The sequence below is a fragment of the Propithecus coquereli genome, unplaced genomic scaffold (genome assembly GCF_000956105.1).
Source record: "Propithecus coquereli isolate 6110/MARCELLA unplaced genomic scaffold, Pcoq_1.0 Scaffold262, whole genome shotgun sequence".
NCBI classification, from domain to species: Eukaryota; Metazoa; Chordata; class Mammalia; order Primates; family Indriidae; genus Propithecus; species Propithecus coquereli.
In genome coordinates, this window is record NW_012148197.1 from 1,442,836 (window position 1) to 1,465,518 (window position 22,683).

Below are 22,683 nucleotides of genomic sequence, written 5' to 3' on the forward strand. Positions count from 1 at the left end.
AGTCTGACTTTATTTAAAACTTTGATGTTGTGTTATTCATCATGAATGTTTTTCATGAATTTTTATTTTTAAAAATATTGCATTATATTATTACTTTCTTCAATTACTGAGTTTTCCGGCCTCCCCTTGAATTTTGTGCTCAAGGCAAATGCTGCACTTGCTCACCTGACCCCAGCCTGCCTTCAAGGAATGGTCTCTAAGTCTGTCTAATTCCTGTCCACATGTGGTTAGTTCATTTTTACTGTATTGGTTAGGCGTTTCAAACCACCAGAGGGCTGTTTTTGATTAATTCAGAAAGAATCGTCAAATCAAGTGTGGGATTAAATAGTTCCTCTGGGGAATAAGATCTCTCAATAACTTTCAGTTTTCTAAAGCAACAATCAGCTAACTATTCTTTTTCTGATGTTTAATTGGTAGTTTAAAGGCTCATTTTGCTAAAAACACATATTCTAGAAAATGACCAATAAACTTAACCAGACATGAATGCTCCAATTAAAGGTCCTGGTTTACATTAAAAAGAAAGAAAGAAAGAAAGCTCCTTTAGAAGATGAACGAATCACCCATTTAGAAGATGTGTTAGTTACCTGGCAGATCAATGGCATAGCTGTAGCCAAGTTGGTCTGCAGTTAAAAAGAGTTCCTCATTTGTCACTGGAGGGAAGAAAGGAACCATGTTGTACATCCTGTTGTGACCAATGGGTGCCAGCTCCTGTGGCCAGACATCGGCAGGAGGATTGACTCTTTTCATCCACTCATCAAAGATGGCATCAGTGAAAGAATGAAGCACCTGTAAGAGGGTCAAACAAGGTGTTTAACATTGATTAGTCCGTTCTAATCAGACCAGCCTGACTGGAGAATTCTCTGAAATGGAATGGAGTTCTTCTTCACGTGAAGATCTTCTGTATACCCAATCCAACCTTAATGGCATATACACTGGCATTTTTAGTTAACTTTTCAAGGATGTACAGACATCTCTCTCCAAACAGGAGAAATGAACAAATGAAAGTTCACGTTGTGGATGTAACATCGAGTTGGGAACCTTTGAGGCCTTCGACATTATGTGTTCATTATCAATTTCAGAAAAAGGCGAGTATGAAAAGATATCTATTTCAGTCAACATTCAGATGCTTTGGTTTAACAGGAGAGAAAGAAGAAGATGCACTTACGAGCTGAGTATACTTAATGTAAAAATCCAAAATTGGAAACCCCAAACTCCAAAACATTTTGAGCACTGACATGACATTCAAAGGAAAAGCTCATTAGAGCATTTTGGATTTTGGGTGTTCAGATTAGGGATGCTCAACTGGTATAATGCAAGAATTCCAAAATCTGAAAAAATCCAAAATCCAAAACACTTCTGCTCCCAAGCATTTCAGATAAGAGACATTCAATCAGCAGCAGTATTATAAATGGACAGTAAAAAAGAAAAAGAAGAGGAAAAAATCTTCAAATTGGGGTTTCAAATTTTTCTCACCAGAAACCCCCTTCTATCTACTCATTTTATAACCCTCTCGCTTAAATTCTTGGTGTTATACCAGCCAAAGAAAGTCTAAAAATGTAATATGCATACTGCTTATTTTAATTTTCTCAAGGAAGCTGTTAAAGTCTTTTAAAATACAGTAATGATTACATATATTAAAATATTAACAGTGAAATTTCCACATTTATAGCCCTGATTTTGCAACAGGATATAAAAGTGAGAGTTCAGCCCAGCCTTTATGTCTGGCCGTTAGAGCTTCTGTGTCATTCCCAGACTGGAAGTTCAAGCGAGGCCAGGAGAGGGTCTGCCTTCCTTCCCCCCAGGTCACCAGGGCTTGTCGCCTCAGGGTCTCTCAGGTGCAGGCAGGGAGGTACTTCTTTCAATAAATACTTGTTCAATGAATTCATTCCTCCTTTCACCACTGTACCCTGCACCTTATTTATAGCACTGATCAAATTATACTATAAGTTGTTATTTGTATGTCTATTTCCCCTAACAAGACCCCTAACTCCTTAAGGTCAAAGATAAAGACTTTTAAGTCTCGGGCTTAGCATGCCACCTGGGCAGACTCAATGCTTAGTAAGTATTTGTTGGCTGATGACACAGTGTCACGCAAAGTAGTTTTTATTTATTTAATTTTATTTTTTAAGAGACAGAGTCTCTCTCTGTCATCCAGGCTGGAGGGCAGCCTCAAACTCTGGGCTCAGGTGAGCCTACTGCCTCAGCCTCCCAAAGCACTGGGATTATAGGCGTGAGCCACTGAGACTGGCCTAAAGTAGTTTGATTTGCATAAATGGTTTACCCTTATTCACTTGCTTTCCCATATACATTGTTAATCAACCGATTCTCCTAAAAAAAAAGAAAAATCCTTTCATAATAAATTGATAGAATAATTCTTCGGGCTTTTTTTTTGTACAATTCAAACTAACAGAACCATTTCTAGCTGAAGGTGTTTCCTCAGTCTGCAGCGCCTTTCCTTCTGTTTTCTGGCATCAGAGTCCTTGTGGTCCCTGTCCTGTGACAGCGTCCCTGACGGCCCCCAGTCTGAATGCTTTGCTTTTTGTACTTCTCAGTCTCTCTAACTGAATTGCCCTCTGCCTTGTATTGCTCTTGTTTATCTTAGTACCTATTTTCAAATCTCACGCAAGGTTCCTTCCCTTCTTATTTGTACTTAGTTGCCCCATTCCAGGCAGCAGGGAGAGCTTTCTACCTGTGTTGTCTCCTGAGGCTACATTCAGGATAGAAAAAGAAATCAAGTGACTTACAGAAAGGATTTTTTTTCCTGAATGGATTTTTAAACTTCATGGCACAGGTAATCATCTAAAAAACCAAAGCATCAAGTTATAAGACCCAGGCTTCTAGAGAAATAAAAGACTTTCAAATTCTAAAATCTTGGCTTTAAGTAATGAAAGACAAGCTCCAAAGGAAGAAAGGCATAGAGTTTTTTGCAGAAGCATCAGCTTTGGAGGAACACATGATAATGGAAGTGATCAATGTTTCCCACGGGTAGAATCAGAAAGAGTTATCTTTGACGAGGGGTGTTAGTCCTGGAAAAGGAACTAAGCATTAGTTGTTGGTGTCGGTCCCTGAAAAGGGTGCATCATGCCATGAACCCTGGGAACTCCAGATAGGATTGAAAGGTTTCCAGAAATGGAAGTGGCGCTTCATCCTCCACGTGTAGCCTGGGGAGCCTAAAGGCCTCAAAGAGAGGTCTTGCCTGAAGCATGGAGGCCAAGTAATAGAGATAGAATGTGTAAGGGTGGCGAGCACTATTGGTTGCTTACCTAATATCCATTCTTCCCTTTTTCCTTGGTAACTTCTTTTATATTTTGGGTGAAGCAATGTGCCAAACTACCCATGAGATTTAGATGCAAGTGACTGGATGGAACTTCTAGGAAAGCTTTATAAAGGTGATTGTCTCAGCTGAAAAATGTCCTTTTTTGCTTTTCCATTTCTCCTTGCTGCTCCCTGGAACATGGGCATGATGGCTGGAGCTACAGCAGCCATTTTACAGCCAATAAGTGAAGTTAAGAAAGAAAGCCATTCACCAGTAATGGTAGAGCAAAAAGACAGATGGTGTCCATGATAACTGTGGAGATACTATACCAACCCTGAACTGCCTACCACTGGAGCTTTCTTACATAAGAGAAAATTAAATATCTTTTTTGTTCAGGCTTCTGTAATTTGAATTTTCTGTTCTAAGGGGCTGAACCAAATCCTAAGTGATAAACAGAAAAAGTGCCTAGGGGTGTACACAGGAGAAAATTTTCCAAACAAGGCCATACAATATCTCTTGATTCACATGCTTCTCTAGAATCTTGTCACTCCTTCATCAAAGGTTGGGGTTCAACTGGCCCTCCCCTTGAAACTTGGTGAATTTCTGACTCTCCTGTAACCAATAAAATGCAGCAGAAGTGACATTTTGTGGCTTTTGAGGCTAAATCATAAATTGTACTATGGCTCCTGTCTTGTGCCTGAGCCCTGAGCCATCATATAAGCAGTCCAACTGTCCTGAGGCAGCCATACTGTGAGGAAGCCCAAACCAACCCACACACAGTGACCACATGGAGAATTCCTGAGATTTCAGGAAGAAAGAGAGATGGCTGGCCAATCCATAGCTGTTCCAATACCCGTCACCAACTGACTGCAACTGCATTGAAAGACCCTGATCCAAAACTGCCCAGTCAAGCCCTCCCCAAATTCCTGACCCACACAAATTGTGAGAAATGAAATGATCATTGTTGCTTCAAGCCGCTAAATGTTGGGGTGATCTGTTATACAGCAATGGATAAGCAAAACAAAGGGAAAAAGCCTGAGGATAGTCTCACAGGCTCACACTTACCCCAGAATGTGTAGAGAAGGGAGTTACCTGGTCTTCAATGAGAGAGCAGAGGTACTGGGAGAGGGTCAATTATGAGGCCTAAGCTGAGAAGGACACAGCCTACCGACCTGAAGACTAGGACTCACAGAGGTCTGCAAACATCTACAGTGGACACCGATACATCGCAGTTGGGAAGATAGAGAAGATAACATACATAAAGTACCTAGTACAGTGCCTTTTATGTAGGAAATGTTTATGAAATAGTTGTTATCACTATGACTATATCATCAGTACTATTATTATTTTAACTAGAGACAAGGACTTATAGAAGAAGAATAAAGGAATTGGCGTTTTTCAGGTATGTGGGGCTTACTAGTATCTCTGAAATCACATGCTCTATACATATAACCCATGTAAAGCTAGGCATTTAGGAAAGCACATGGCACACAGCTAGCACTTAAGAAATAGATTCCTATTTATCAGTGCTTGCTCTACATCAAATACTATTCTAAGCACTTTACCAATAATAACATATTGAATCCTCAAAACAACCTGATTTGGTGGGTACCATTTGTGTTAGTTTGCTCGGACTACTGCAACAGAATACCACAGACACAGGTGGCTTAAACAACAGATACTTACTGTCTCACAGTTGGAGACAGTTGTCTCACTTATAGGCTAGAAGTCCAAGACCAAGATGTCAGCAGGGTTGGTTCCTTCTAAGTACTGTTAGGGGGAATCTGTTCTACGTCTCTTTTGTAGTTTCTGGTAGTTTGCTGGCAACCTTTGGAAATCCTTGGTTTGTAGATCTCTGTCTTCACCCTCACACGTGTGCAAGTGTCTATGTCTGAATCTCCCCTTTTTATAAGGACACCACTCATACTGGCCCTGCCCTACTCCGGTATGATCTCATCTCAATTTAACTAATTACATCTGCAACTACCCTATTTCCAAACAAGGTCGCATTTTTAGGTATTACTGGTTAGGAATTCAACATATGGATTTGGGGGGACAAATTCAATGTACGACAGTATTATCCTGCTTTATAGATGAGTAATATTAGGCACACGAGTGTTAAGTGACTTGCCCAAGATCACACAGCTAATATATGGTGGAGCAAGAATTTGAACTCAGGAAGTCTTGTTCTAAAGTCAGAGTTCTTAGTCTACATACTTTGCTTTCTCTATACTATCACACTGTAGTATAATTATTAATACAACTCTCAGTGCCAACTAGAATAAGAAAAATTGACTTTGAAGCCATAGCCCCAAATCTTAACGATAGGGAAAAAGTATAGAGTTTGACCTATGAGTCCTAAACTGATCATGAACTTTTAGATACTGTCTGAATTCAAGTCAGAGATCAAATTGTGATTAGAACAAGAGACAGGAGACTCTCAGGACTTAAGAAAGATGCAGATTTAGTGCTGCAAGAGGCAAATAACTTTTGGAAAGTACAAGAATTCACCCTGTACAAAGTGTAAATAATTAAGGAGGAGAAAAGACTCCAAACAATTCATAAACTGGAGAAATAAAAGAATAGGGAAAAATAATGAGAGAGCATAGCTCTCAGAAGGGCTATAAAACATTTTATTAATACAATAAATGCTCTAGTAGGAACTATATACAGAGTACCAAATTTATAGAATGTAATTTCTTAAAAGGCTGGTATGTGCTGAGAAGATGAAAAGAATACAATAAATAAAACTGCTGCAAGCAATAACATATCTGCAGGCTAGAAGGAGAAGTAGTACAACCTATAGAATAGATATTTTTGTTAAAGTTGTGGACATTGTTTCTCAGCAGGATATTTTGAGTTGCTCTTCAGAAACTAATTGCATCTTTGTTGCACACAATTAATATCTCTATATAAGCCAAATGTCATTTGAGGATAAGAAATAAAAGCAAAAGTTAAGTAAAAGTATGTCGTTACCTTTTATCTGCTCTCGAGATACATAGCTATGTTTTGGTATTAGAAATTGAGTGGTTCAGAAATTAGGTACCTAATTTTTGTATACAAACCTCTTCTAGCTTATTTCAACAAAATAAGGATAGGTACAGGAAGGAAAAAATGCTAGATTTCAACTTTGGGGCAATATTAAAGAAAATGTGATTATATGAGCTTTCGAAGTAAAAATTTTTTAATGTAACCCTTGCAGAAGAAAGTAATCAATCAATAAATATTGTACTTGCAAGCACAAATAAAATAAAGTACAAGAAAGCATGCATCTCTTTTTCAAGATAATTAGAGGATAAAGTTACTATCAAAGGGCTTTCCCCTAGATAGCTCTAAATTCAAATTCCTGCCACACTGGTGAAATGAGAAGAGATTCTGCATCTGGAGAAAAGGGGCCACAGAAATCTGAGGCCGGCTACAAAGATGTGTGCACATTATCCAAGACCGGCACTCTGGGTTTTCACCATTTGAGGTCATGTGTTACTATCCAGAAGGGATCATTTGTAATCAGACTGAATCTGATTGTGGTAACATGATGCCACTCTGGTCCTCTGAGAATCAGAACTGAGAATTCAGATGTGATCACTCAAAAGTTACGTGGTAAGACATAGACATAGATCCCCATATGGGAAATCCAATTTAAAACTTAAGGTAGAAGGCATAAATAAAAAATTGGATCAGAATTTCTAGATGAGAGAGTTCTAATGGTATATTCCTAAAAAACATATTTAATCATGCTTATTATTGTATGGAAATATTTATTTATTCTTATCTTGTTCTACCAAAGAGTTGAAGGAATGTATACTCAGTTGGTTTCACATTCCCTAAATAAGTCATATGTAATAGGCATGAAATAGTTAAACAACACCCAAGCTCTACTCAGTTGGCTAAGCTCTGTCACAGGGAGGTGAGTACTCCATAGAAAGCATATTTTAGTGGCAGATAAGAAACAATCTCCTATAGCTTGAGTGTGTGTGCGCTTCCCCTCCAAATTCATATGTTGAAATCCTAAACCCCTCCCAGCCAGCTAATCAAATGACAAATGAAAAGAAAAAAAAAAAAAAAAGAAATCCTAACCCCCACGTGACGGAGTTAGGAGGTGGGGCCTTCGGGAAGTAATTAGCTCATGAGGCTAGAGCTCTCACGAGTGGGATTAGTGCCCTTATAAAAGAGACCCCCGAGAGCTCCTTCCTTTCAGCCATGTGAGGACATAGTGAGAAAATGGCCACCTCTGTACCAGGAAGAACGTCCCCAACACTGAACCTCTCAGCGTCTTGATCTTGCACTTCCCAGCCTCGAGAACTGTGAGAAATAAATGTTTGTTGTTTAAGCCATCCAGTTTATAATATTTTTGTTATAGCAGCTGGAACAAACTAAGACATAATCACAGAAAAAAGGGACATTTGAATTGTAGTGTCTTCTAGGCAGTGTTCAGCAAGGATGGTGTGTGCTTCCCATTTTGCTATAATTTTCTCTCCCTGTCCTTCCCTAGCCACCCTCTTATCACACCCTGAGAAGACAGAATGGAAAGTAGTTTCCAGGCATTTTAATAGAGTTACATAGGAAACACCCTCTTGCATAAATTTTTCTAATAGCATAGTATGCAAAATATACATATGCATACATACAATGTATACGAGACACATTGTATAAAAGATATAATAGCGTATGTCTCTATCAAGAGCATTAGAGCATTAGAAATTCACCTGCTAAACCCTTGAGGAAGGAAGCTTGTCCTTCAAAGATTAAACTCTGAAGAGATGCAAACAAAAGACTACAGGCAGGTTCTGCTATTAGTATGTCAACTTTAAAAGAAGGGACCAAGCAGACAGTACATGTTGTAGAGAGAGAACCAAGGTGATGTTAGAAGAGATTCTAGATGGAGACTGAGCTACTCCCAGGCTGTTTTGGCCACAGAATCATTAAAATTCTAGGAAAGAGGAACCCACATCAATGCTTATACTTTATCAATAATGAATTGTATGAAATGCATCCCTTACTATAGGTTTAGTTCTTTTCAATAGAGTATGTGTTTATCCTTATAAAGCCTAGAGTTGAAAAGAACCCATTCAGGTGACATTTAGCACCTGTCAAGTTAAAGAAAAAACCATTCCTCAGACTGAGTCCAGATAAATCCTGCCACTCTGGGGGCCCTTCCAAACAGGTGGTCAGGCACCCTCTCAGATACCTTGGCTCTTACAAAACTTACCAAGGTGTTATACTTCTTAGGAGATTGTGTCTGTATATGTGTTATTTTAAAAGTGTATATTATTATAAATAAGTAAACATGGCATTTTAAAAACATAAATACATGCTCGTGATAAAACCAATGGCCCTATCATTTCAAAAACCATGCAAAATTATTCAGACCCACCCTTCACCAATCAGGGTTGATTCCTATTAACATGATCTAACAGTGCTAAATTTCCCCAACTATAACAAAAGCAATTATGAAGGGATCAAGTTAAGAATTGTCTAAACTGACAAAAGCTCAAAGACTAGACAAAGGGAAATTTTTGGGTAGGAACATTTTCTTATAATGTCTGATCAGCCACTTGGTTGGTTTGACCTTGAACACATTTCTCACCCTCTCTTAACTTTATTTTCCCCATATTTAAAACAAGGAGAGTAGTCTACCATACATAGTTCTGTGAAGTTAAAAGATAAAGTTTGCATAACACCTAGCATAGAGGCTGTCACAGAACAAATGCACAACAATATAACATCTCCTAACAAAAATTTATGGAGCATTTACTAAGTGCCAAGCATTGTTCTAGAGGTTGAATACGTTGCAAATGATCACATTAGTTTCCTATAACCAATGAACACAAAAAAATACATCTTTATATGGTGAAATTATGAGGTTTTCCAAAAAAATAAAATATCAATACAGAATGTTGTATTTTGTTACTCACTTACATAAAGAAAAAATTGCTTTCACTAATTCTGACTCCTTTGAAGCTTTATTTTTTTTTCTTTTTCCAGAAGTCATGATCCTACATGAATAGACACATCACAGAAAAGGAAATGCAAATAGATTTTTTTAATGTGTGAAAACACACTGACCTTCACTTACAAGAAGAAAAATGCAAATTAAAACTCACTGAAATATCTTCTCACCTACAAGATTGACAGAGATGAAGAAGTGTGAGGACACAGGGACAGAGAGCACAATGAGAGAGAATGGGGGACTGTGGCTCTGGTACACAGGTGCTAGGAGAGAATATTATTGTTCAACCTTCTGGAGGCACTTCAGAAATATCTATTACATTTCAAATGCATTTATTTACCCTACAAGCCAGTAATTCTATTCTCTTTATTTACCTTACATGTTCAAGGTTATCCGTTGTAGCATTGTTTGTAAAGCAGAAGATCAGAAATCCCCTAAATGCCCATCAATAGGAAACCGGTTAAAAATTTTAAATATTAAAATTAAACATTTCAGGATAAATCCATGCAACAGAATACCATACAGACATAAAAAATGAATGAGAAAGCCTTTTATGAACTGAAATGATTTAGAATAAATAAAAAAAGAGAGACAGAGAGAAAGAGAAAGGAAGGCACGAAAGTGTCTATAGCATGCTACCATTTGGATAAATATATAAACATGTTTGCTTATATATTTATAAAATATATCTGAAAAATTAGAAAAAATGATACTAGATAGCTAGGAGATGGTTGTGATACAGGGACTTTATTTTGTACCTTTTACATGTTGGACCTCTTATGTGTATTATCTTTTTTTTTTTTTTTGAGATGGAGTCTCCCTCTGTCACCTGGGCTAGAGTGCCGTGGCATCAGCCTAGCTCACAGCAACCTCAAAGTCCTGGGCTCAAGTGATTCTCCTGCCTCAGCCTCCTGAGTAGCTGGCATTACAGGCTCATACCACCACACCCTACTAATTTTTCTATTTTTAGTAGAAACGGGGTCTCGCTCTTGCTCAGGTTGGTCTTGAACTCCTGAGCTCAAGCAATCCTCTCGCCTCAGCCTCCCAGAGTGCTAGGATTACAGGTGTGAGCCATGGCGCCTGGCCTTGTATTTTCTATTTTAAGATTTTAAGATTAAAAGATTTCATTATACAGATGGCCCTCTATATCCATGAGTTCCACAGTGCCAGGTTGAAAATACTTTTTTAAAAACATTCAAAAAGCAATACAATAATAAAAAATGATACAAATAAAAAATATAGAATAACAACTATTTACATAGCATTTACACTGTATGAGGTATTATAAGTAATCTAGAGATGATTTAAAGCATATGGGAGGATGTGCATAGTTTATATGCAAATATAAGGAACTTCAGCATCTGCAGATTTTGGTATCCTGGGGAGGTGGGGTTCTGGAACTAATCCTCAGGACATTGAGGATGACTGCAGTTGTAACTGTATAAAACATATGAGAATATGAAAGGAATAGGCAGAAAAATTAAAATGGAATATAAGCATTCTAAAACTTTTTCACCAATATTTCTGTAATTATAAATAATATAAAAGCTATTAAAAACACTAAAAATAAAAATTTTACATAAAAATAATTTTATTTTAATTTCTAAAAATATTAGCCCAATTATGATTTTTCTTATTTAAAGAAGAATAAAATGGATCCATTTTTAAGTGCTTCACTCTTGGGGGGAAAAAGCAATGTCCTATACTTCTTTTTAAAAATTTCAACTAAATTCATACTAACTCAGTAGTATTTTATACTTGTTATTGTGACCTTTTGATTTCACTAACTCTATTGTAGCCTAAAACAGTAACATCAGAAGGGAACTGTGTAGTTCATTAGAAATTTGTTTTTAGAAATTCATTTTCTCTTGCTGTGTATTCCTAAAGTGATGGATCTATCTTATCCAATCAATTAGCATTGTTAAAAAATACTAATGGTAATCAGGCTACCTCTATGTCCTAATCCATTCTGAATTTCAATGTTCAAAGTGGAAACTAAGCACAGACTGTTCAGTGAGTATTAACTGTGCAACTTACAGACCACTCCCAGCCACTGAAGAATTGAAAGAACTTAGAACTCACCAAATATACTTTCTAAAAAGATAACATCCAAATATGTTCTTAAGAATAGTATCTTTACAAATTAGGAAGAAAATTCCTAGTGTCTAACATAGTTTCTTTCTTGGCAGTTAACTCAACTATTTAACTTTACAGTCTGTTGGGCTTTTTTTTTTTTTTCATTTCTGGATTATATCTAAATTTAATATTGAAGACAGCACTTAGCATTTCTGTGGCCTAATCTTATTTCCCAGGATAAATGTGTGCATTTGCTCCAATTACCTTAGGAATTATTAGAATTTCAGAGATTGGTTCAGAGTTTTTCCTGTATTTTAATGTTCTGCCTGCTTTTGCTCATTATTGTAATCACATACAACTTTATACCTCTATTGCTTGAAGAGATTTCACAAAAAATAATTTTAATAAATGTCATGTGCAATATATTTGCATGAACTGCCTCATGAATTTGAAATTCCAGAAGCTATAACTCTGTTAACTGAAATGCTTTAACCTGGATCTCAGTATGTGAAAAATCATTTAAGGCCAAATTGACTTCAACATAAAACTCTTTGAAAATAGCCTAAAGTAATGGTGAGTTCTGGAACTAGTGCCAAAACATTATTCCTTCCGTGTCTTCAAAAAAAAAGCTGTGGCTTTTTGTTTATGTATGTGTATATGACACATACTACCAAAGAAAAACAAAATTTTAAATATTAAAGACATTCAAAGTAATAAAGACAAAAGACAATTAAACACCTAATCTCTTTGAACTACATGTGAGTCATGGACTTTCTCATCCATAAAGGTGCAATGTGGGCTTCCACCTAGAACAGGAAGAGAAGTATGACTAAAGAGATACCCCTACTACAAAGAAGAGACATTGATACCTTAGAGCAGGGGTTGGCAAACTAAGGCCTGAGGGCCAAATCAGGCCCACAGCCTGTTTTTGTAAATAAAGTTTTATTGGAACACCACACTCAATAGCTTATGTATTATCTATGGTTGCTTTCACGCTACCACAGCAGAGTTGAGTAGTTGCAACAGAGACCATCTGGCCTGCAAAGCTAAAAAATATTTGCTATCTGGCCATTTATAAAAAAATGTTGCCAGCCCCTGTACACTTAGTGTGCTTCCTAAAAAGAAAGAGACAAGATTTAGCAATCCTGGAGACTTGAGATGTTGAAAATCAAATTACTAACATCACCTTTAGTGGGAAAGAAAGGTTTAGAGTATAATCCTCAGTTTATCAGAGGATTCCACTGTTCTACTTATAATATTTTGGAGTACTAAATAAGGAGTATTTTGACATTTTTCCTTATGACTACGGATTGTGTGCATAAATTATATATTTGGCAATGTATGTTTTACTAAAAATTTGATTAGAGATGTATAGTATAGATAAATAGATGTACGGATATACAGCAAAGAAAGCAGACACGAGAAATACTTGGCATAAACTGATGGCTGAGGTAGTAGCAAGAAAAGTGATCTGAAATATCAAGTTAGAACCACTGAACAATGCAGGATCCCAGAGAATAGCCAAGATGGCACACTCTCAGAAAAGCCCCCACCTTGTTAGAGTCTGGGACCATCAGTCCATACTTCTGACAACCCCTTTATTTATTGCTACCACACAAACATGAGGGGAGAAACATTTTTTTAGAAGGAAGGAACAGCTCTCCCAGCTGCTTCCATCACAGGATTTCTTGCATCTCAGCAGACCATGCTTTCATCTATCTGGGAGTCCCAGAAAGCTCAGCATCATTGGAAGCTACACTTTTATTCTCCCTCTTCATGGCTCCTTCTTTTGTACCCTGGGTTGAGTAAAAATAATAAATCACCTTTGAAATAACTCTGACTTTGTGCTTGTTAGTAAATCGCCTTAGGACACAACTGTATGCTTTGGAGAACCAGAAAAGGAAACTTAATTAAGGTTTGGAATTTCAAACCCAACACACGGTTCTCTAATTCTTTCCCACTGACTACCATGAAACACATTATTATTTTTATGGTAGCATTCACAATGTACTTGACAGTTTCTAGAGCAACTTCATATTGCCCTAATCTACTAACAGTCACTTTAATGAGCACAGCATTCTCACCACCAGATCAGGTCATGCGACCTGTACTTTGCAGAGTGGGAAACAGAGGCCCTGCACAGTTCAATTACATTCGAAATATTGCACAAGTCAGTACCAAATAAAACTGATTTGACTCGTAATTCAGGACTCTTTTACTATGTCATGAAGCCTCCCGGGAGTCCAGAAAAACAAACTGCCAGAAACTGATGGTTTGAGCATGCATCGTGCTATGTATGGACTGAATTTCGTTCCCCTCAAATCCATATGATGAAGCCCTAGCCCCCCAGTGTAACTGTATTTGGAGATAGGGCCTCTACGAAGGTAATTAAGGTTTAAAAGAGGTCATAAGGGTGGGTGCTATGAAAGGATTAGTGTTCTTGTAAGAAGAGACAGCAGGCCGAGTGCGGTGGCTATTGCCTGCAATCCCAGCACTTCGGGAGGTGGAGGAGGGAGAATCACTTGAGCCCAGGAGTTCAAGACCAACCTGGGAATCATAGTGAGACCCCATCTCCACAAAAAATAAGAAAAATTAGCCGTGTGTGGTGGTGTGCACCTGTAGTCCCAGCTGTTGGGAGGCTGAGGCAGGAGGATTGCTTGAGCTTCGGAGTTTGAGGCTGCAGTAAGCTATTACCAGACCACTGCACTCTAAGCTGGGTAACAGAGTGAGAAACCCTGTGTCTTTAAAAAAACAAAAAAGGAAGAGACAGCAGAGAGTGTTTACTCCCTCTCTCTCTCTCCATCAGGTGAGGACACAGCTAGAAGACCCAGGGAAAGAGCCCCCACCAGGAACCAAGCCAGCCACACCTTGATCTTAGACTTTCCAGCCTCCAGAACTGAGAGCTATAAATTTCTGTTGTTTAAGCAATCTGTGGCATTTTGTTATGGCAGCTTGAGCAAATTAAGACAAATTGCTAAGATTAACATTAAGGTGAGGAAATTTCTGGAAAAAATAGCATTTTTGACTACAGTAAAATCTAAGTGGATAATAATATAAACTCAAAATACTAGCAAAATAAAAAAGGAAAAGAGGTAAAATTTCTTCTTGTAATTGCTCCAAAACCATCTATCTAGACATACAGCTATGAAGACAGACAATGTCAAAATAGATGATGGTGAGTCAAGTGTCTCTAAAGTAGACACGGTGTTGGGACTCAGCTGCTGGAACAGGAATGTTTATGTTGTTTAAACCTCCTAAGCCAACTCCATGAGCTGTACTTAAAGAAGAAAATAAGCAGTCCCACAAGCGGACATCTGGGAGCTGGCCTGGTACTATTTAATATTACCGCGTCCTCCTGTTGGACATAACAAATTTCATAGAACATCAATATCTGACAAGGCCACTCTGTGATCGTGATGGATCAGGACAAAAAAAGAGAGAGAATTTAATAACCATGTCCATAAAAAGTTGTTGAAGGTATTTGTCCTTTTTGTCTGTCTAGCACTCCTTCTACCTCCTCTTTCCCTTTTTTTTTTTTTTTTTTTTGGTTTTTTTGAGACAAGGTCTCACTCTGACGCCCATGCTAGAGTGCAGTGGCATCATCATAGCTCACAACAACCTCAAACTCCTGGGCTCAAGCGATCCTCCTGCCTCAGCCTCCCTAGCAGCTGGGACTACAGGCCCACACCCCCATGCCTGGCTGATTTTTTCTATTTTTAATAGAGATGAGGTCTCACTCTTGCTGAGGCTGGTCTCGAACTCCTTGGCCTCAAGCGATTCTCCTGCCTTGTCCTCTCAAAGTGCTATGATTACAGGTATGAGCACACACAAAATATGAGCATTGGCCAAGCCACAAAAGGCTCGACATCCCCTTTCTTGGCTAATTTGAGCAACTGCTTCTGTTTTACCAGTTACGGCTTTAGCCTCAGTCTGGCCTGCCTACCTCTGGATGTGAATTACTGTGTTGAGATTCATGATCATAGTTAACCCTGCTTCCTCCTGACGGCATCTGATCCAGAGCAAAGCTTCCTAAAATCCTCCCCCAAATCACCCAGCACATGGCCAAATCCTTTCAGTTCTTTCCAACACCCACTGACCGAGACCCTCCATTGTCCATTGTCTCCCCACGAGGAGTAATGACCCCAACGTGTTCAGCTGCGGCTGTGTTCATAGTCTTGGCTGCAGGGCACTGATGGGGTAGCTGAATGATGCGGCCCTGACTTGCACGTCCTCATTTTGTTTGTCTTAGGAGACTCCCTGGGAACCTATTTTAAAACTAATAAAGCTCAGAATTCTAAAATTGACAATTTCGTTGTCAGGTTTTGTTCAGTTTTTTCTTTTGTTTTAAAGTGAAAAATCAGACTCAAATCTACCAAGGGAATGCATCACACTGAATTTTAAACAGCCAGGAGGCTCTTCCTGAGTCAATAGCAACGTCCTCTAATGGCTGTATTTCATCTCAGAGGTATGAATCTGACTAACAAATTAAATGACATCAAATGTGAGTTTTTGTATTAATGCCATTGTTGAAGGAATTTGTCATTTTTGTCTGTCCAGCACTCCTTCTATCTCCTCTTTCCCTTTCTTTCTTTTTCTTTTTTTGTTTTGTTTTGGTTTTTTTGAGACAAGGTCTTGCTCTGTCACACAGGCTGGAGTGCATTGGCATCATCATAGCTCACTGCAACCTCTAACTCCTGGGCTCAAGCGATCCTCCTGCCTCAGCCTCCCTAGTAGTTGGGACTACAGGCATACAACACATGGCCAGCTAATTTTTCTATTTTTAATAGAGATGAGGTCTCGCTCTTGCTGAGGCTGGTCTCGAACTCCTTGGCCTCAAGCGATAGTCCCACCTCAGCCTCTCAAAGTGCTATGATTACAGGTGTGAGCCACCATGCCTGGCCCACTCTTCCCCTTCTCTGGCTAACAGAACCTTGCTTTCCTACAGGTAACATTGATGGTGGTTTTTACGAGTTAATGCACTACAACACCACTCATTTCACCAGCAAAAAATCATTTATCATTATGCTAATTTATGAATCCACCTCTGGACTGGAAACTCCTGTCTAAGGTCATCTAAACGCTAACCATCCTTGAAGCACGGGTTTCTGATTAGGGGCTTCGAATGCTATCTAACCATCTCTACGGTGTAGACTAAAATTAATTTATATTTGCATACATCACATTGTTCACACAGAGAATAAGTCACCACCAAACCTTAATCTTATTGAAAAACAGATAAATCTGACATAGTATGTAGAAAATTTTTCATCTATTCTGAATCTTTGAACATACCACAAAGATGGGATCATTGGCAGCTGAATGTGGCAAAGCGCTTGTCCCGTTCAGGAAGGAATGAACCAAATTATGAAGGCTCCTCACTTGAGAGTCCAGGGTCCCGTCTGCTTTATCGAAACCTTCCAGGGCATTCCTGGGAGAAACCAATGCGTCAGTGACAACAGGCAAAGATTAATAAAGGTCTTTTTTTGTTTCCAGCCTAGATGATAGTCTTCCAATTTGAGATTGGGTAAGGATATGAGAAGCTCTGTCATAGCTAATAAACTGAGAATCAGTCCCAACTTTTAATGATCATCCTCTATAAGAGGAGCAAATTTTTTTTTTTAAAGAGACATTGTGGGTCTCACTGTGCCACCCTGCAGACTAGAGCACAGTGGTGCAATCACAGCTCTCTGCAACCTCAAACTCCTGGGCTCCAGTGCTCCTCCTGCCTCAGCTTCTCAAGCAGCTGCTACTACAGTTGTGTGCCACCACGCCCGGCTAATTTTTTAGTTTTTTGTAGAAATGGGGTCTCACTACATTGCCCAGGCTGGTCTCCAATCCCTGGGCTCAAGCAATCCTCCTGCCTCAGCCTCTCAAAGGGCTAGAATTACAAATGTGAGCCACCACACCCAGTCAAGGGGAAGGAACTCGTAATCAATGCTATTTCTGTACCTGCTCAGTTGAATTATATCTCTCGTTTTACTGTAGGACAATTATTTACCTTCTTATCTGTCTTTCTTGCCCTTAGAGAGCTGGGTCTATGTTTTTCTCAGATTTTTTGTTGCCAGGGCTAGTACCATGCCCAGCACATGGTCTATGATCAATTCACGGTTTTTGATTTAACGTATAATCTTATATGCCTATTTCTCAACTAAATAGACCTTCAGCTTGACTGAAGTGTATACAGCATTCTAAACATATCTCCAACCTCCCCTTATCCTTCTCTCTTTCTCCCTCCCCAGTTTCAGGAAATTCTAATTATGAATGCTCTAACTTGGTGATCCTCCAATTTCAGAATCACTGAAGAAAAATAGATATTTCATGCCCGACTCTCAGAGTGTCTGATTCAGTAGGTGCAGGCTGGGTCTTCACGATTTGCATTTCTAATCAAATCTCAAATGTTGTCAGTTATGGTGGTCTTGGCACCATATTTTAAGAACTACTCCCCTAACTCAAATCTATAGGGAATGCAATCTGTTTTAATAGCATTTTTGTCATAACAAAAAACTAATGCATATTGCTTTTCAAAATAATCTTAAATTTTACCCTTTACCTACCTTTGACACTGCTCCGAGGCCTGTGTCCAATCCCAGGACAAACTCTGAGACCTGCTGCACTTAGCACAACCTCTACATTTGCGTTCAGCCTATCCTGCTCCTAGCCCCATACAAATTGCATAATTTATACACAGAGAGAAAATCCAGTCTTGGAGAAGACCATGAATCTATCTACCACTCCTTTTTGGAAGCCCTATCCATCTTTGTTTAAAATCTTATTTATATACATATTTCTCATCATTCGTAAAGTCTTTTTTGGTGTTAGAAAACTAATAGTTGGTCTTTAAATTTTTTAAATATTGTAATGTCACTGCAATGCTATAATTTGAGTTGGCTTTAGTCCTCAATAATCCTCTGAGACCTCAGACCCCAATATTAAGGTCTATGGCTGATAAATTTCTAATGAAACATTAAAAAATAAGAATGAAAAGAAAAATAAAAAGCATGGGTATTTAAAAACCGCTATATTTAAAAAAGTACCCTGGTTCCACGGATTGTACCTATATATGTGCAGAAATTAGAGATACAGAGGATGGTTTTGACCAGCTAGGTTAGAAGATATTAAAACTACATGGTTAGTTACAATAGATGGATAATGATTTTCCTAACATTAATTCCTTTCTAACCTCTCTTATGAAGTCTCATTCCATTATTTAGCTTTGTATATCCCTCACAAGACCTGGATTTCCTTCCAGTCTGTTACAACCCTAGGTGTGAAAATCTGCAAGTATTCTAAATGCCAGTCCCGCAGAGCTCAGGGCACCCACCTAAAGCTGAAGGTAGAGTTCTGGAAGAAAGGAGGATTGTCAAACTTCTGGAGAGACAGACAATCTTGTATGTCTTTTAAGGTTGGCAATTTCTCACTGTTTCTTCCCACTTGATTTCTTCTCAGCAAACCTTCGTAGGTTCCATTGCACAGGGTGACCCGGCGGTTGTAGTCATCCAAGCTAAGATTCGTAAGAGATTAACAATAGTAGAATAGCGGATAGGACACTAAATTTGGACCAAGCAAATCCATCGAGGTCATAGTCAGGGTAAAATTTTATGACAGTTACCTTACAAGGGGCAAAAACATGCGGTATAAGTACTACCCCCAAAAGTCATGATGGATCAAGACATTTCAAAAATGTAGGTGCACCAAATATGAATACAGGCATAAATATAAATAATGATTACCACTCCACTGGAAAGACATTGAGGAGGTGTACAAAGCAAGATAGTGACGCCGACTGTGTGCATCTGAATGGTGAGTAACCGAAGAGAGAGTAGGGTGGCCCATAGTATGCGGAGCTGGGCCAGTTTTGGCGGAAGTGGTCTGTAAAGCTAGGAAAGCATTTTAGGCAAACAAAGAAGGTCAGAGTAAAAGCGATGGAACCATATAGACGGGAGGTATTAGAAGAAACACTGTGTTGGAAACTGTTCCAAGGCAATAGGGTATCAATAGTCACATGATGAGCACAGAGCTGAGAAGGTGCCATAAAACATTATATCCTACATGCCTGTTGTGGCCCGGAATTCACCACCAGAGCATTATTTCATTGGCAGAGATAAAATTTTAAAGATGTTACTGTGTGGGTTTTAATGGGAGATGGAATATAGAGGATAGGTGAGAATAGAATCGACAGACCCTCGAGGATGAAAGGGGCCAGGACCCAACACTAAGCAAGAAAAGGCCTCCAAGGCTGCCATTTCCAAAGTGTGTCCCAGGGAGATGGGCTGTGAAATAAGAGTTTCAGAGGCCGGGCGTGGTGGCTCACGCCTGTAATCCCAGCACTCTGGGAGGCCGAGGCGGGTGGATCGTTTGAGTTCAGGAGTTCAAGACCAGCTTGAGCAAGAGCGAGATCCCGTCTCTACCAAAAATAGAAAGAAATTAATTGGACAGCTAAAAATATATAGAAAAAAAAATTAGCCAGGTGTGGTGGCACATGCCTGTAGTCCTAGCTACTCGGGAGGCTGAGGTAGTAGGACTGCTTGAGCCCAGGAGTTTGAGGTTGCTGTGAGCTAGCACTCTAGCCTGGGCAACAGAGTGAGACTCTGTCTCAAAAAAAAAAAAAAAAAAAAAATAAGAGTTTCAGGGTCAGATAAGTTTAGGCTCCTCTTGAAGAAGAATAATATGTTTATCTATGGAAGACTCAAAGGCATTCTAAAAATGTTTAAAGACCTTTAAACTCAGTCATCTCTAAATTTATTTGATATCAGAAATCTCTTTTCACAAACCCCCTATTCCTATCCCGAGGCGTGATGGGCAATGGCGCTTTATGGAATTGAGCTAAGTCAGAGAGAAAGCACGGCTGACGTCCCTGTGCGTGGAGCGCTGTTCCCAGGGCTGCAGGGAATGCGAGGATGTGGAAGGCGAGGTGCCCGCTAGCTGGGCCCAGGCCCCTGGAAACACGAGCCGCCGCAGGCAGTGAAGACCCAGGGTGAGCGGGGCTCTGTGTCCAGGAGCACTCTAAGGACCCAGGAGGGGAGAGTAGTGGGGTCAAAAACATGGGGATTTTAGAGAGAAAAAATATGGAATAAAGGAAGGCAGGGGAGCCTCCTACGGAATCTTTTTCTGAGACGTGTGCCAGGAAAGAGAAACAAATCCAAGGTGTCTTTGAAGACAGAGTTCTTCATGGGCTGTGGGCCGCCTACCTGCTCATGTGGTCTTTTGTGGTTCAGAGACCACCCTTCCCTAGTCCCACGCCCCTGTCCTGCTCAACTAACCAGCATCCAGTGGTCCAGCCATCCCAGGCTGTTTCCAGAGACTTTTCCAGTTTCATACATGATGATCCTGCCATCAAGGACTCATCCACCACCCTCTCACTCTCCTCCTCCTCCCCTACAGCTGCCTGAGGTCTGAGGCCCTTTCCATCTCAGAACCACTGTCTCTGCCTCTTGTGGACATGCTCCAATTCTCCTGTCTTTGCACACAGATCTATTATAGCACTTCTCACATTGAATTGTAACTTGTTTGCAAGAACTCTCTCTTTGTTAATACCCAGTGATGTTCAAAAGGGAGGCTCCATTTTATGCATCTTTGTATCCCCAGCAGTATTCCATCACCTAGAATATGGCCGGTGCTTAGCAAATGTTGGCTGAATGCAGGCACTACTCCTAATTTTAAAACAGTTGATCTCAAAATGATGGCCAAGCATATTCAAGTCACAAATGTGATTTTGATACATCTATTTTTTTTGTTAGAGCTTAGAATTTTAAAAATTCCACCTCCCACAGGAAAACTGTTTTCAGAAACATGAAAACAGAACCCCACATGCATTAGAACTAGAACTATAAAGTGACTTCTCCATCTCTCAGACATCAGAAAAGACAGTCTCCGGATACCATTGCAGGTACACAAATGTCCTTACCTGTCACAGACAATTTCCCAGCTGGAGAATCTTGAGTTCTGACTAATCAGAGTCGGATCATCTCCTCTTGCTGCCCCAAATAACTGGTCTGTACACACGTCACACTCGTTCCTCCCGGTGGCAAAGTCCCAGTAGGGCAAAGCAAAGGAGTCATTGCCAATGAGTCGCTAAAAGCAAAGTGCAGACCCAGTCATTTAACTCAAGCCATCAGAAAAAAGAAGAAAGTATACGAGGCCAAGACTGATCTGGGTCTCCAGCAAATGTACAGCAAGATTAAAAGTACCAGATGCATAAATGAAGAAATTGGGATGTGTATAAATATATGTATATGCTGTATGTAATCGAATATTATCCAGCCTTTAAAAAAGGAGATCCTGCCAATCATGGCAACATGGATGAATCTGGAAGGCATGGTGCTAGGTGAAATAAGCAAGATATGGAAAGAAAATTCCTGCATGATCTCACTTATATATGGAATTTAAAAAAAAAGAAAACGAACATACGGAAACAGAGAGTAAAATGGTGGTGGCTACCAGGGGCAAGGAGAAATGGTAGGAAGAAGTAAGTAGGCCAAAAGGTACAAAGTTGCATTTATGTAAATGAATAAGTCTAGAGATCTAATGTACTACATGAGGACTACAGTTAATAATACTGTATTGTATACTGGTAATTTGCCAAAAGAGTAAACTTCCAGTACTCCTTACCACACACAAAGAGATAACTCTGTGTCATGCTGGGTATGTTCATTTGTTTGACTGCAGTAATCGCTTCACTATGTGTATGTATATCAAGATAAGTATATCAAAACATCATGTTGTATACCTTAAATATATACAACAAAATATTTTTTAGCTTAAAAGTACTAACTGTATGGCTTTGACCAACCTGGAGATCTCTTTCCAGCCACAACAAATGGTATCGGTGCCAGGTAACAAAGGCAGGTCCTTGGTGTGAGAAATCTATAGCCTTGTAGGGACGCCCTGGTCCTGAAATAATTGGGAAACATATTAGAGACCACAGCATAGAATTCCTTAAATGTTACACCTTACCTGGGATACATCTACAGAGCCAATAAGTCCGTGACGTTTTAATAAGAAAAAAATTTATTTATTTATCTCTCCAAAAGCAAGAACAATGACAGGAATTTCAGAAGCAACTAGCACTTTTAGCATAAACTCTTCTTCATCTCCCAAAACTTTGATTTCCACAAGAAATCTAGGAAATTCAGGTCACTTTCAGTGTTAAGAGCCCCTTAATTGTTTTAAGCAAAAACTCACGAAGACGAAATAGACTATCCAAAAGAATGGATCATTAAGACCTAAATGAAATATATTTTTAAAAGACATTTTCTAGGCCGGGCACGGTGGCTCACGCCTGTAATCCTAGCTCTCTGGGAGACCGAAGCAGGCGGATTGTTTGAGCTCAGGAGTTCGAAACCAGCCTGAGCAAGAGCGAGACCCTGTCTCTACTAAAAATAGAAAGAAATTAATCAGACAA

At 39.3% G+C, this 22,683-nt stretch overlaps 1 protein-coding gene across 1 annotated transcript in view; it reads right to left on the reverse strand.

Moving 5' to 3' along the window:
* DCT (dopachrome tautomerase) overlaps positions 1-22,321 on the reverse strand; it is a 27,168-nt gene extending 4,847 nt beyond the window's left edge. The window contains exons 1-5 of the mRNA XM_012647343.1: positions 22,072-22,321; positions 21,187-21,353; positions 18,604-18,783; positions 16,575-16,710; positions 585-786 (exon numbers count right to left, since the gene is read on the reverse strand). Coding sequence (XP_012502797.1) covers positions 585-786; positions 16,575-16,710; positions 18,604-18,783; positions 21,187-21,353; positions 22,072-22,209 — 823 coding nt within the window. The 5' untranslated portion in view covers positions 22,210-22,321. The remainder of the gene's footprint in view (positions 1-584; positions 787-16,574; positions 16,711-18,603; positions 18,784-21,186; positions 21,354-22,071) is intronic.
* Positions 22,322-22,683: the final 362 nt, after the last annotated feature.